This window comes from Mesocricetus auratus, unplaced genomic scaffold (assembly GCF_017639785.1).
Source record: "Mesocricetus auratus isolate SY011 unplaced genomic scaffold, BCM_Maur_2.0 Super-Scaffold_100676, whole genome shotgun sequence".
Taxonomy (NCBI): domain Eukaryota; kingdom Metazoa; phylum Chordata; class Mammalia; order Rodentia; family Cricetidae; genus Mesocricetus; species Mesocricetus auratus.
In genome coordinates this window covers 77,133,598-77,148,462 of record NW_024429266.1, presented here as the reverse complement: position 1 = coordinate 77,148,462, position 14,865 = coordinate 77,133,598, and the positions used below count along the sequence as shown (strand labels likewise).

The following is a 14,865-nucleotide window of genomic DNA, read 5'->3' as shown; positions in this document are numbered from 1 at the left end:
TTGGGGCAGTTTAATTGCTAGTTTGCATAGGGAGGACAGCTAATAGAGGGTGCTGCCATTCCTAGGTAGGTAGGCCTGGGTAAGAAAGGTAGCTGAGCAAGCCAGAAAACAGCATTTCCTTCATGGTCTCTGATCTATTATATCCCCTTGATAATTCTGTAACCTTTAAGCTAAAATAAACCCTTCCCTCCCTAGTTGGTTTTGGTCAGTTGCTAGTCAGGGTTCTCTAGAAGAATAGTGCCAGTAGGGTGAATACATATGTCCATTAGTTAAGGCAGTCAAGACAGTTCTTCAACAAGGCTCCTTACTTGGCTGACTGATCTGTGGCCAGTTGACATTAAAATCAACTGTAATGGTCGGAGTAATGGAGAAGTGAACTAGGACAGCAAGCCTAATGCATTTACCCATACTTTTGTCTACAAAGTTCATCCTTCATTATTTCAGCTCATTGCTTTGTATTTAATTTTCATTATATCTGGAGGACCTTCTTCAGATATTCTGAGATGTTAAATTCTTTGGGGTTTTGTTTGTCACCTGAGGATATCTGTTTGTTTGGTTTTTTTTGTTGTTGTTTCCTTTTCCCCAATCAAGGAAAAGAGATATGGAAAAGTGATATTTGCCTTGAATTTGGGGTGTGTTTTCTTTTCTCCCAACAGCATTTGATAAGGGTGTGCCTTTCTAGTTTCAAGTTTTCTGGTGAGGTGTGCTTTTATTCAGATAGTTTTTTTCTATACAGACAAGGTGTAATTTCTCTCAGCTGCTTTCAAATTCTAGTTGTTTTCAAACATTTAATGTGAGTCTGTGTAAATTGCTTTGAGTTTCTACTGCATCAAGTTGGCTCACTTCTGCAGTCTGTTAGATAAATGTCTTTGGTAAGCAACAGAACTTCTCAGCTACTTTTCCTATGAATATTTTGTTTCACTCTTCTTTTTCCTTCTGCAACTCCAAAGACATAAATGTTAGATCTTGTATCGTAGTCCCCAGGTTTTTGGAGAATGCACTTTGTTGTGTGTTTGTTGGGGAGGGGGTGAGTTTATACTTTATATATCTTTTATCCTTATGTTTGCAGTTTTTTGTTTGTTTTTGTTTTGTTTTACTTTCCCCTCAGTTCCACTATTAAGCCCATCTGTTGAATTTCTATGTTGGTTATTTTACCTTTTGGGTCTAAAATTTCAATCAGTTCTTTATGACTTCATTTCTTACTGGGAATATCACATTCCTGGCCCTTCCTAGAACCCTCTGAGCTGCCCCACCTTCCCCTTTCTGCCTACTCTGACACCATGAAGTGGGAGGCACAAGGAGGATGGATGGCATTGAGTGCCCATTGCAAACTGGTGAGGCTAGAAGTCTAGGCACCCAGCTTGCCCTCTGCCAGAACTGATAGGGGAATGGCTGCCAGTTTTCGCGGAGAGTCTGATAAAACAGCATGGTTAGTATATAAACATGTCTGTCTTCCTGAGCTGCTTCTTTCCTTATGTGCACCTTGACTAGAGAGAGGTTTTGAATAGCTGATATTTCTTATCTAGGGGAATTTTGCCTGTGCCTGTTGCATCTCTGCCACCTGCTCCTTTCTTACAAATTAGGTTTTGTGTGTTTGAGACAACAGGAAATCTAGAAACTCAGCTGTAGTATTCAGTGACTCCCAAAACCCTGAGCCATTCTGCTGCCCTTTTCCTGACACTGAAAAGTCAGCTTGTGCTCACTTATGTATTATGTCCAGAGTTTTTAGTCGACAGGAAAGTACATCAGCTCCATCTCTTGGAAGGGTTTGCTGGGTTTTGGTTTGATTTTTTTTCCTTTTTTAATCTTTCTGATTTTCCCAGTATCTCTGCCATGATAAACTTCAGTTACCTTGTTTTAGAAAACTTTAAAGTAAGATCAGTCAACCAGTCACTAGATGCCATGCAACAAAACTTTAACATGATTCACTTAATTTTATTCAAGTATAGTAAAAAGAGCTTGTATTTTGGCATGAGTTTTTCAAAAGCATTACATTAAAATGGATATCAAAGTTTTATTCCCAGTGCATCCTAATGATAATAATAGTCTTAGAATTATTTTAATTTTAAAGTAACTATAATTGTTAATGATTTCACCAATTGTAGGTAAGGTCTATATTTATTTCAGATCAAATTAAAATACACAGTCAGCAAAGTTTTAGTAGGTAAAATTTCCAGCATAGTATCCTGTTATCTTATTTTTATAATGAAAATAGTGTGTATTTTAAAAGTCTTACTGTAGATTAGATACTGTCATCAGTTAAGGATCTGATTTTGTTTTCTTTGGTCGGGAGTCTACCCTAAAGTAGGCTTTATTTCTAAGGCTGTATTCCTTGTTATTTTATTAGCCAATTCTTTGTTTTCTCTCTTAAATAACCTTTACAATAAGGCCAACCTAGTTTTCTAGAGCAAACCTTCACAGACTGTGGAATACTCCAAAAGAGAAAGTCTGCACAGAGTAGAAGGCTCTTCCTTCCTGGCTTGAGGGACCTTGCCTTACAACAGGCTGAAGCTAAAGTAAAGACAAATTAAAGCTTATGGTCTGGAGACCTGCTTATCAGTGAGCTGGAGTTATTGGGAGAGTGGGAAGGAGATCTTCCAGGTGTCATATCTACTTCCCTTTGTCTTTTACTCCTACTGTTAATCCTACCAATTGAGATAAGACCACTACCACAGTTTAAAGCCAACTTTGAAGCTAGCTTTAATTAAATACTGTCTAGGTAGATGGGCTCTGACCAGCTCCACACTCAGGTTCCCGGGAAATGGCCCAGAATCAAATATGGCAAGGGCTTAAGAAGGAAAACCCATTATTTCATTGCCTTTTCCATCAGGTCCAGTCAGGACATGCATATATGCTGACATATTTTCTGCCTGTGTACTTCCTGCCCACATGTGATCTAGCACATCCTGTGCAGATGGGTCAAGTTTGTATAGAGGAGTGAAAACATGTGGCTTGTTATCTTCCATAAACAATAGCCTCTAGCATTTCAGGAACTGTCTGTCCTTGGACAAGGGGTTTGCAGATCAGAGGTATTTTTGTTTCACAGATCTTCAAGGCACAGTAATTTAGACTTAAAATGTAACTTGGGCTCTCACACTGCATGAGTGGCCTGTTTATCCCTCACCTATCAGCTACCTTCTCTCTCATACTAAGGTTTACTGCTGACCTCCACCTATGGGCAACTTTCAGGTCACGATCAGCAGGCCTTTCCTGTCTATTTAGAGAAAATAATGGCCTCTCTTTCCCATACTATAGCCTGGTGTTATATATGACAATGTTTTTTCCCTCTAATGAAGAATGTAAAACATGCAGGTCTATTGTTAAAGTTAAATAGTTACATGTAACTATTAGCTATTAAAAACAGGTCAATTACTGGTATTCACAGATTAACTTGGGCAGTGATATATTAGAGTCATTTGATGGGGAGGTCCTTCTGTATGCTGTTAATATATGTTTCCTTTTTTGGTTGACGAATAAAACACTGATTGACCAAAAGCCAGGCAGTATGTATAGGTGGGGCTACCACACAGAGAGAATGCTGGGAAAAGAAAGGCAGAGAGGAGCCTCTAGCGAGACACCATGTAGCAACTGAAGGAGTAATAGGTCTGGGCATTCTCTGATAAGATAAGATAGTGTAGAAATACATAGATAAATAGTTGTGGGTTAACAATTAAGAGAGTGCTAGCCAGTAAGAAGCCTAAGCCATCGGCCAACATGGGGCTCAAATCCATGACCCTGACATTAAGAGTCTCATGTTATATCAACTGAGCTAACCGTCATTGTGTGAAGCCTCTACTTTACTCTTAAGGGTTTCTTTCCAGACATCTGATTTTGGTCATCAGACCATGTTCTATATGAACTACAATTTTTGTGCTTAAAAAGGAAAATTTGCATCACTTGGTGAGTTACTTGCAGTCTGATCCGTAATACCCACCTTAAAAAAAAAAGCCCAGGCATGGTTGCATGCATACTGTAATTCCAGAACTAAGTAAGTGGAAATAGGAAAAACTGTGGGGCTTGCTGATCAGCCTTGGGAGTCCTAGTCCTGAGAGAAAAAGTGCCAAAACAACAACAAAAAGGTGAATGATTTGTGTGGAACAATATTGAAACGGGCTTCTGGCCACTGCATGCATATATATATACACACCAAAATGGGGCAGAATTGAGTATTTGCTACTGCTAACACATGGGGATTGAGTAATTTGAGTTGAATTTTCTTTCTTTTGCCAAAAGTCTGGGAGATGGACTCTTTGATTCTGAGACTCATAATGATGAACCCTTTACATATGAAATCAGTTTATCTAGAGGCAAAGAATGAACAATAATGGTGTGTGTCAGATGGTCTTTATACTGTCCCATCCTTGCCAGCACCTCCAAGCATTGTATTCTTCACTATTTCAGTAGAAGGATTATATTATTAGTATTTTAAAATAATATATAATTAATGTGCATTTTAAATTTTTGCCAATTTAGCACATATATTATTCATACATATCTAGTATTTGTGTGCTTTTTTTTTTTTTAACGAGACAGGGTTTCTCTGTATTGTTTTGGAGGCTGTCGGTCCAGCCCGACCTCGAACTCACAGAAATCCGCCTGCCTCTGCCTCCTGAGTGCTGGGATTAAAGGCGTGCGCCACCACCGCCCGGCTTGTGTGTGTGTGTGTTTTTAATAGTATTAGCTGATTTGTATGTGGGCTGGGGCAGTAAATTAATGCCCATGTGGAAGACTGAGGTCAACATGGGGTGTCTTCCTTTATTGCTCTCCCCTTTAGCCTTTAAGGCAAAGAAACTAGATGAATTAAAAAAAGAAATAAAAAAGGTAAAAAAGGAAGGACATGACTGCTTCTAGGTATGGTGGAATAGGAAGTTTACTGTAGATAAAAGAGAGCATAGAGGTAGAGATCTGGGAGAGTCCAGAGTGAACATGGCCATGAGCAGGACATGTGAGGAGAGGAGAGAGGGGAAAGACAAAAAATCAGGAGAGTAAAGCATAGACAAAAGGGTCAGGTAGCCAACATGTCTGGATTGTATAGGGAACAGCCTCTAGGGGAAGGCAGCCCAGCTCCTGGACTGGAGAGTTCAGGGTAGAGGATGGGGTATGCCAGCCATACCCTGTAATAGGTAGGGACTGAGGGAAGCTGGGAGAATCTGGTGGCCGGGTTCTCTGATATATTGAATAAATGTTAGTCATTTATTCCAGGTTTGAGAACTAACACTGAGGTTTATCTATTAGCTGGACTGGTTAGCCTTTGGGAACCTGGAATCTTCCAGTCTTGACCCCCAGCACTGGGATTACAACCACATTTGGCTTTTTACACGGGTGCTGGGGATCTGCACTCAGGTCCTCATCTTTGCTTGGGAAGCACTTAATCCACTTGGCCACCTCCCTAGTTCCTGGTGTCTGTTTTTTTAAAGCACTAGTACCTTTTTTAATCCTATGCAATTTTTTTTTGTGATTCTGTTCTTTGTACATCCATTTTAAAATTTCTCAAATTAAAAATTTTAGGGATATTGTGCTTTTTCTTATAAGTTCTCTTCCTTTTGCAGCATCAGCCACTATGTTATTGTCATGTCCATGACCATCTTTCTGGTATTTCTTAATGGCCTGGCACAACTGCTCACAACAAAGAAACTCCAACTATGTGGCAAACCCAAAATCCATCTCCTGTGATGTTGGTGAAGCCATCAGTCAGCATCTGCATCTTGATTCTCCTTAAAGAAAAATCCCACCAAGGATCCAAGAAGATGGATAAAAGTGCTTGTTGTACAAGGCTGACAACTTGAGCTCGATCCCTGGAATCCATGGTGAAAGGAGAAAACAAACTCTCAGAAGTTGTCCTTTGGGCACCTTTAATCCCAGCACTCGGGAGGCAGAGGCAGGCGGATCTCTGTGAGTTCGGGGCCAGGCTGGACCGACAGCTTCCGAAACAGAAACCCTGTCTCATAAAACCAAAAAAAAAAAAAAAAAAAAGAAGTTGTCCTTTGGGCTCCATGTGCATAACACACACACACATACGCACAGTAACACTGCATCTCCATCTATAAAAGAAGATGGATGTTAATGCATATTCTCCTTTAGAGACTGTTTCATCTGGAATTCTGGATTTATAGGTGGTCTGACATAATGGAGCTTCCTTTTCCTTTCAGTTAATACATAGGATAACAGGTTTCTTTATGACGTTTCCAAGAAGCTTCTTTTCTATTTAGGTTTTGCAGGCTTGAAATGATGATTATATCTTAGAACAGAATAAAGCATCCTTCGTTTTTATTTTATCTGGCAGATTTTTCACAGTAATGTTTGAGAATACCTGCCACCCTTTATGCCTCATAATGCAGCTTCATGGTCATCCATGGGAGCCCGTGCCCCTGTGGGGGACAGTACTGACACTCTCAAAGTCATCACTCTGGAGGGACTGCTGCTTTTGTAGTAGTTCTGACTGCTCCAGCTTGTGATGTGTAAGACAGGCGGGCTGCAATCTGGGACTTTCTGAACCTCACTGGGAAGCTGTCTGCCAAGCTTTGTCATTTCTGTGTCCACAGTATGCTGGCTTGTGCCCCTCTGTGCTGCTTCTAGGGTTCTCATAGCCAAACAGCTAGATGAAGTTTCCACCTTTACCTTCTGTCCATTTCTGGTCATCTTAGAATTTCTGGGGACTCTGGCTCTTTTGGTTATTGTTTCAACCTCATTCCCCAAATCAAAGGCTTTAGTTTCCTAATAATATCATAAAGACTTAAATTAAAATTGCTACTCTTTTGGTCTTGATATTTTAGTTAGACCAAAGACCTATAACCATATAACCATATAAACTAGATTTAGCTTTCCTTTTGTATATTCCAATGAATGAGATAATTTGAGAGTAATTTTAATTTGGGTTTTCCATACAGTGACTATATATAGTATAGAGTTGCCTATAGAATGATGTTTAGTACTTGACTTATGTTTTGCTGGTATGTATCCCATTTTAAAACAAAACAATTGCTTTTTATTCAAGTTATACTATGACTAGTCTGTATTAGTGACCAGAAAGTTCTTTGCACATTACTAAATGTTTTTAAATTGTCAGGTGAGGAAACATAATCTAGGAGAGTAAGCTCAGATGAGCAAAATATACTTCAATTTCTACTTATGATAAAGTCATAATTTATTTGTGATTGTGCCTCCTGATTTGGCAGTGAACACGTTATAGTGTATTGAGAAAAGCGCTGCTCCTTGTACTGGCCTCAGCACCACTGTGTAACAGTCTAGGTGGCAGCTAAGGAGCTGCTGCAGCAGTGCTAACATTGGCAGAACAAGGACCCCGCTGCCTTCCTAGACCCTCAGGTAGCTTCTCATCCCACTATGTAAACACCATTTACCTTTGTGCAATTTGATTTGCATTCCTCCTCTACAGAGGCATTAATTCATTGTTAAAGGTTTAAGTGTGTGTGTGCGTGTGCATGCATGCATGCACATGTGAGCACAGGTTGTTAGATCCCTGAAGCTGTAGTTGAAGGTTGTGAGATGCCTGATATGGGTGCTGGGAACCAAAGTCAGGTCCTTTGCAGGAATAGGGTTTTTTGTTTGTTTGTTTTTTGTTTTTTATTTTTTAATATTTTTATCTTATTTAACTTTTTACACATATTACTCTCAGTCCCTTTCCCATCCCTCCTCCCCCAGCCCTCCCATTCCTCCCAACCCCCAAGCCACTCCATCTCCCGACATCTCTCTTAACTCCAGAGTTAATATTTTTGTAAAGCACTGTAAAAGGTGCTTCCTGTCTTATGTCTCTTTTTCATTATGTACTTACCTCTGGGTTGGCTCTAGCTTTCCCTGCTGCATTGATTAAATTAGGAAAAGCTTTTAGAAAGTGGGAATAAACGGGGCATGGTGGCAGATATTTGTAATCCCAGCATTAGGGAGGTATAGGAAGGAGATCATAAGTTCAAGGACATAGAAAATTAGACACCAGCCTAGTCTGTAAAACCCTGTGTTGAAAAGAATTAAAGTTAGCATCTCAAATTGAAAAAAAATTAGAATATTGAATGACAGAGAAAAAAGATACTATGTTACATGAATCATGACTAAATCTTGGATACTAATTTAACAAATTTGTTGTATTTTACTATTTAGTGTATAAAGTCTTAGAATGCAAAATTCTTTCTTGCATTTTAGAAAAATTATATTACAAACGGTGTGGTGGCACAGGCCTCTGTATAATCACAGTGTTGTGGAAGCTGAGGCTGAGGATCACATGTTCAAGGTCAGCGTAGGTCGCATAGCAAGTCCAGGGCAGCATACATTATGTGAGACCCTGTGTTAGGAAACAATGAAGTGGTGGTGGGGGGACTGTTGTACTATAAATGACTGTATGCGAAGGATGATGTAACCCTCTAGTCAGTGACAGAACTGAACTGGAAAGTGGCTCATCAGTTACAGTGCAGCTTCTCATGAAAACCTCATTCCAGATTTCAGGCTACTCACAGCAGCCCTCCTCCTGCTACATACTGTCAGCAGTAAAGGGTTTCTTTGTTCCTCCTTTTGAAACTACTTTTTGATGCTACTAGTTCAGTGGGTAGTGAAGGGTTGCATAGTCCTGCCTCTAGAGACAGGCAGCAGCTGTGTCCCCTCTCCAGGTGGAAGCCATGTGAGCTCCATATATCCTTAGATGGAGCTCACATTAGGAGTCTGGAGAGAATAAACCAAGTCAGTAATGGAGAGGACCCCCATCTGATTAATGCTCAGGCCCTTTAAGAGGCCAGAGGCAGCCTGGCTGACATCTCTCCTTTCCTCAATAGTTCTTTATGTCAGCAGTGCCCTCATCACATCTAAATGTTTCAGAGTGTTCATGCTCATTATACTACATGCTCTCAGTACTCTGGTAATTTCTTCGTAGCATTTCCTATTTCTGCACTGGTGTAGTTTATAAAAATGGATTTCTGAATGTAATTCTATAAAGAAACAAAATTTTCTCAAGTTTATTAAAATGGATTAGGTTATTGGTGGACTTACCTTTAGAATCATAGTATTTATGTGTACAAACAGCATATTGAAGATAATTTCAAAGCATCAGTTGTTGGTGAATAAATACATGATCATAAAAGGGTTCCCTGATGAAGTGTTTGGGAAACATCTAGTTTAGAAAGGTTTAAAAGTGCATTTATTCTGGTAGTCAATGAAGTTCATTCCTGTAGAATGCCCATGCCCACAACTGCCACATGCTTGCTGCAGACCCCCCCCATGGGTAATCATATTGTACAAATATCTTCATGTAGTTTTCCACACAATTTTCACAAAAGGGTGTTGTACATTTAATTGAATTTTTTCCCTTGCAACTGGCAAAGTATATTTATTATAATTGTTAAACTGGGAAAGCTTCAGAACATCCTGGGGATTTTTCCTACATATCACTGTCTGTCCCTTTTGCATCCTCAACTGAAAAACATAGTCACAACTCTCAGCTTGTTTTCTTGTGATCCAACACTTTCGAAAGCATTACTTTGGTCAAAAACTGTGAGAACAAGATCAAGGCAGCCCAGGTCCCAGCATGGGTGGCAGAGGGGATCATGCAGTTCCACCCCTTTCTAAGGCCCTTTTGACAAAATATGGCTGCACAGAGGGGGGCAGTCTGCTTATGTTCCTGTAAATGGTCCTACACCCATGGACATACAGGTACCACTAGTGGATGTATTTTTTAAAAAGGAGCTCATGAAGATGGAAGAGAAAAGTAGTAAGGGGGTAGATGTTATATTTGATCAAAACATTATATGCATATATGAATAGTAAAATACTTTAAAAGAACAAAAATAATGAAAATATCAGTTATAAAGAATTCTTATAATTGCTAAAATTTTTAACATTACTCTTAGATGAACAGGTAATTTCTTTTCATGCAATGATTTAATTAGGTTGGCCTGCTTTCTATATCGGCAAGTAGCAATGATTCCATGATGTTTCTTTGGGTACCTGGTCTGATTATATAGCCAAAATTGGCCTCAGAGTTGTGATCTTTGTGCCTTGGTTCTGAGTGATAGCATTTCAGATATGTGCCATCATGCCATTTAAGTTGGTTTTTGTCTAATATAGTCAGTGGACTTGGAAAATGTGATTTACAAGGATACTAGTCAACCCTTACAGATGCTTTTACCTTCAATGCGTTAATATTACTAAGATAGAGATCAGCCCCTCCAAGACCCCAACCCAGCGAGCCCAGCTTTAGGTGAGATTGGGTCTCTGGCTGGGACCACCCGCCCATCACCCATCCCCCTCCATCTTCGGGGCCGCTCCCAGCTTCCAGAAGAACCGCCCACACAGGCTCCTCCAAGACCCCAACCCAGCGAGCCCAGCTTCAGGTGAGATTGGGTCTCTGGCTGGGACCACCCGCCCATCACCCATCCCCCTCCATCTTCGGGGCCGCTCCCGGCTTCCAGAAGAACCGCCCACACAGGCTCCTCCAAGACCCCAACCCAGCGAGCCCAGCTTCAGGTGAGATTGGGTCTCTGGCTGGGACCACCCGCCCATCACCCATCCCCCTCCATCTTTGGGGCCGCTCCCGGCTTCCAGAAGAGCCGCCCACACAGGAAAGAGATCAGCCCCTCCAAGACTCCAACCCAGCGAGCCCAGCTTCAGAAGAGCCGCCCACACAGGAAAGAGATTAGCCCCTCCAAGACCCCAACCCAGCGAGCCCAGCTTCAGAAAAGAGATCAGCCCCTCCAAGACCCCAACCCCAGCGAGGCCAGCTTCAGCTTCAGCTGCAGTAAGGAAGGAGACCAGTGGAGACAGAAAGCCCCCACCAGCACCCACTGGAAGAAGAGATGGGAAGAAGACAGAATAAGAGATCACTCAGCAATAGAAACACCAACATGACCCCACCAGAATCCAGGGATCCAACACCAGCAAGACCTGAAAAGCACTACATAGATGAAGAAGAGGAGACAGACCTTAAAAATTATTTCATGAAGATGATGGAGAGCCTCAAAGAAGAAACGAGGAAATCCCTTAAAGAAATAGAAGAAAAAACAAACAAAAAAATCCATGAAATGGGGGAAAAATTCAAGAAATAAACAAATCTCTCAAAGAATCTAAAGAGCACCAAGAAAAAACAACCAAGAAAATTAAGGAAACAGCTCAAACAGTTGAAGGATTGAAAGCTGAAATAGAAACGATAAAGAAAACACAGAATGAAGGGATGCTGGAAATAGAAAAGCTCGGTAAACGGTCTGGAATTACAGATGCAAGCATCACCAATAGAATACAAGAGATAGAAGAGAGAATCTCAGGTGTTGAAGACTCATTAGAGGACATAGCATCGTCAACCAAAGAAAATCTCAAAACCAACAAATCCTTAACACAAAATATTCAGGAAATATGGGACACCGTGAAGAAGCCAAACCTGAGAATAATAGGTATAGAAGAAGGTGAAGAACTTCAACTTAAAGGTACAGAAAACATATTCAACAAAATCATAGAAGACAACTTCCCTAACCTAAAGAAAGATATGCCTATGAAAGTACAAGAATGTTACAGAACACCAAATAGGCTTGACCAGAAAAAGAAGTCACCTCGCCATATAATAATCAAAACATCAAACCTACAGAGCAAAGAGAAAATATTAAGAGCAGCTAAAGAAAAAGGCCAAGTAACATATAAAGGCAGACCTATCCGAATTACACCTGACTTCTCAATGGAAACGATGAAAGCCAGAAGATCCTGGTCAGATGTCCTACAAACGCTAAGGGAACAAGGATGCCAGCCCAGACTACTATATCCAGCAAAGCTCTCAATTACCATAGATGGAGAAAACAAAATATTCCATGACAAAGCCAGATTTAAACAATACGTATCCATGAATCCAGCTCTACAGAAAATGCTAGAAGGAAAACCTAGAGCCAAGGAAGATAACTACATTCACAAAGACGCAGGCAATATAGAATCATACTTTACAAAACACTAAAAGAAAAAGGGAGGAGAAACTACACAAAATAACCTCACTAACAATAAATCAAGCGCAAACAAGGATCACCAATCAATGGTCATTAATATCCCTCAATGTCAATGGCCTCAACTTACCTATAAAAAGACACAGACTAGCAGAATGGATACGAAGACAGAACCCTTCCTTCTGCTGCATACAAGAAACACATCTCAACACCAAAGACAGACGTTATCTCAGAGTAAAGGGCTGGGAAAAGATCTTCCAATCAAACGGCCCCAAGAAACAAGCGGGCGTAGCAATCCTAATATCTAACAAATTAGGCTTCAAATTAAAATCAATCAAAAGAGATGAAGAAGGGCACTTCATATTCATCAAAGGAAAAATACATCAAGACGAAGTCTCGATTTTAAACATCTACGCCCCAAATACAAAGGCACCTACATTCGTGAAAGAAACATTACTAAAGCTCAAAATGCACATAAAATCTCACACACTAATAGTAGGAGACTTCAACACTCCGCTCTCACCGCTAGATAGGACCTCCAGACAGAAACTTAACAAAGAAACAAAAGAACTAATAGAAGTTATGACCCAACTGGGTTTAACAGACATCTATAGAACATTCCACCCAAATACAAAGGGATATACCTTCTTCTCGGCACCACATGGAACCTTCTCTAAAATTGACCACATAATAGGAAACATAGCAAATCTCCACAGATACAAAAAAATTGGAATAACCCCTGCATCTTATCAGACCACCATGCATTAACATTAGAATTCAACAATAACACAAATCGCAGAAACCCTACAAACTCATGGAGATTGAACAATGCACAATTGCACCATCCCTGAGTAAAGGAACAAATAAAAAAGAAATTAAAGACTTCCTCGATTTCAATGAGAATGAAGACACAACATACACAAACTTATGGGACACTTTGAAAGCAGTGCTGAGAGGAAAGTTTATAGCACTAAGTGCCCACATGAAAAAACTGGAGAACAGTCATACTAGAGAATTAATAGCACAGCTGAATGTTCTAGAACAAAAAGAAGCAAACTCCCCAGGAGGAGCAGACGCCAGGAAATAATCAAATTGAGGGCTGAAATCAATCAAGTAGAAACCAGGAAAACATTGAGAAGAATCAATGAAACAAAGAGTTGGTTCTTTGAGAAAATCAACAAAATAGACAAACCTCTGTCCAAACTAACCAAAAGACAGAGAGAGAACATGCTAATTAACAAAATCAGGGATGAGAAAGGGGACATAACAACGGACTCTGAGGAAATCAAGAGAATCATCAGGGCATACTTTGAAAATCTGTACTCCAAAAATTTTGAAAATTTAAAGGAAATGGACAATTTCCTGGATAGATATCACTTGCCAAAACTAAATCAAGAACAGATAAATAATCTAAACAGACCTATAACCACTAATGAAATAGAAGCAGTCATCAAAAGTCTCCCAAACAAAAAAAGCCCAGGCCCAGATGGCTTCAGTGCAGGATTCTACCAGAAATTCAAAGAAGAGCTCATTCCAATACTCGTCAAAGTATTCCACACTATAGAAGCAGGAGGCTCACTGCCAAACTCTTTCTACGAGGCTACAATTACCTTGATACCCAAGCCACACAAAGACACAACTAAGAAAGAGAACTATAGACCAATTTCCCTCATGAACATTGATGCAAAAATACTCAATAAAATACTTGCAAACCGGATTCAAGAACACATCAGAAAAATCATCCACCATGATCAAGTAGGCTTCATTCCAGGAATGCAGGGATGGTTCAACATTAGAAAATCTATCAATGTAATCCACCATATTAACAATCTGCGAAAGAAAAACCACATGATCATCTCACTAGATGCTGAAAAAGCCTTTGACAAAATCCAGCACCCCTTCATGATAAAGGTCCTAGAGAGATCAGGGATAACAGGAACGTACCTGAATATAATAAAAGCAATATACAGTAAACCAACAGCTAACATCAAACTAAATGGAGAGAAACTCAAAGCAATTCCTCTAAAATCAGGAACAAGACAAGGCTGTCCACTCTCTCCATATCTCTTCAATATTGTACTTGAAGTTCTAGCTACAGCAATAAGACAACAAAAGCAGATAAAGGGGATACAAATAGGAAAAGAAGAAGTCAAACTTTCATTATTTGCAGATGATATGATAGTTTACATAAGTGACCCAAAAAACTCCGCAAGGTTACTCCTAGAGCTGATAAACACCTTCAGCAATGTGGCAGGATACAAGGTAAACTCAAAAAAATCAGTGGCCCTATTATATACAGATGATGAAGTGACTGAGAAAGAAATCAGAGAAACATCACCTTTTACAATAGCCAAAAACAGCATCAAATATCTGGGGATAATGTTAACCAAGGAAGTGAAAGACCTGTATATCAAGAACTTTGTGTCTTTGAAGAAAGAAATCAAAGAAGATACCAGAAAATGGAAAGATCTCCCATGCTCTTGGATTGGTAGGATCAACATAATAAAAATGGCAATCTTGCCAAAAGCAGTCTATAGATTCAATGCAATCCCTATCAAAATTCCATCACAATTCTTCAAGGACCTGGAAAGAACATTAATCAACTTTATATGGAAAAACAAAAGGCCCAGGATAGCCAAAACATCCCTATACAATAAAGGAACTTCAGGAGGCATCACCATACCTGACTTCAAGCTCTATTATAGAGCTATAGTCCTGAAAACAGCTTGGTATTGGCACAAAAATAGGCAGGTAGACCAATGGAACCGAATCGAAAGCCCTAATTTTAACCCACACACCTATGAACACCTGATTTTTGACAAAGAAGCTAAAACTGTACAGTGGAAAAAAGAAAGCATCTTCAACAAATGGTGCTGGCATAACTGGGTAGTGGTATGCAGAAGACTGCAGATAGATCCATGTTTATCGCCTTGTACAAAACTTAAGT

The 14,865-nt window shown here is 39.9% G+C and overlaps 1 protein-coding gene across 1 annotated transcript in view; it reads left to right on the top strand.

Annotated features, from left to right (window-relative positions):
- Pign (phosphatidylinositol glycan anchor biosynthesis class N) overlaps positions 1–9,082 on the top strand; it is a 123,749-nt gene extending 114,667 nt beyond the window's left edge. Inside the window, exon 30 of the mRNA XM_040738107.1 lies at positions 5,550–9,082. Within this exon, the coding sequence (XP_040594041.1) occupies positions 5,550–5,673 (124 nt within the window). The 3' untranslated portion in view covers positions 5,674–9,082. The remainder of the gene's footprint in view (positions 1–5,549) is intronic.
- Positions 9,083–14,865: the final 5,783 nt, after the last annotated feature.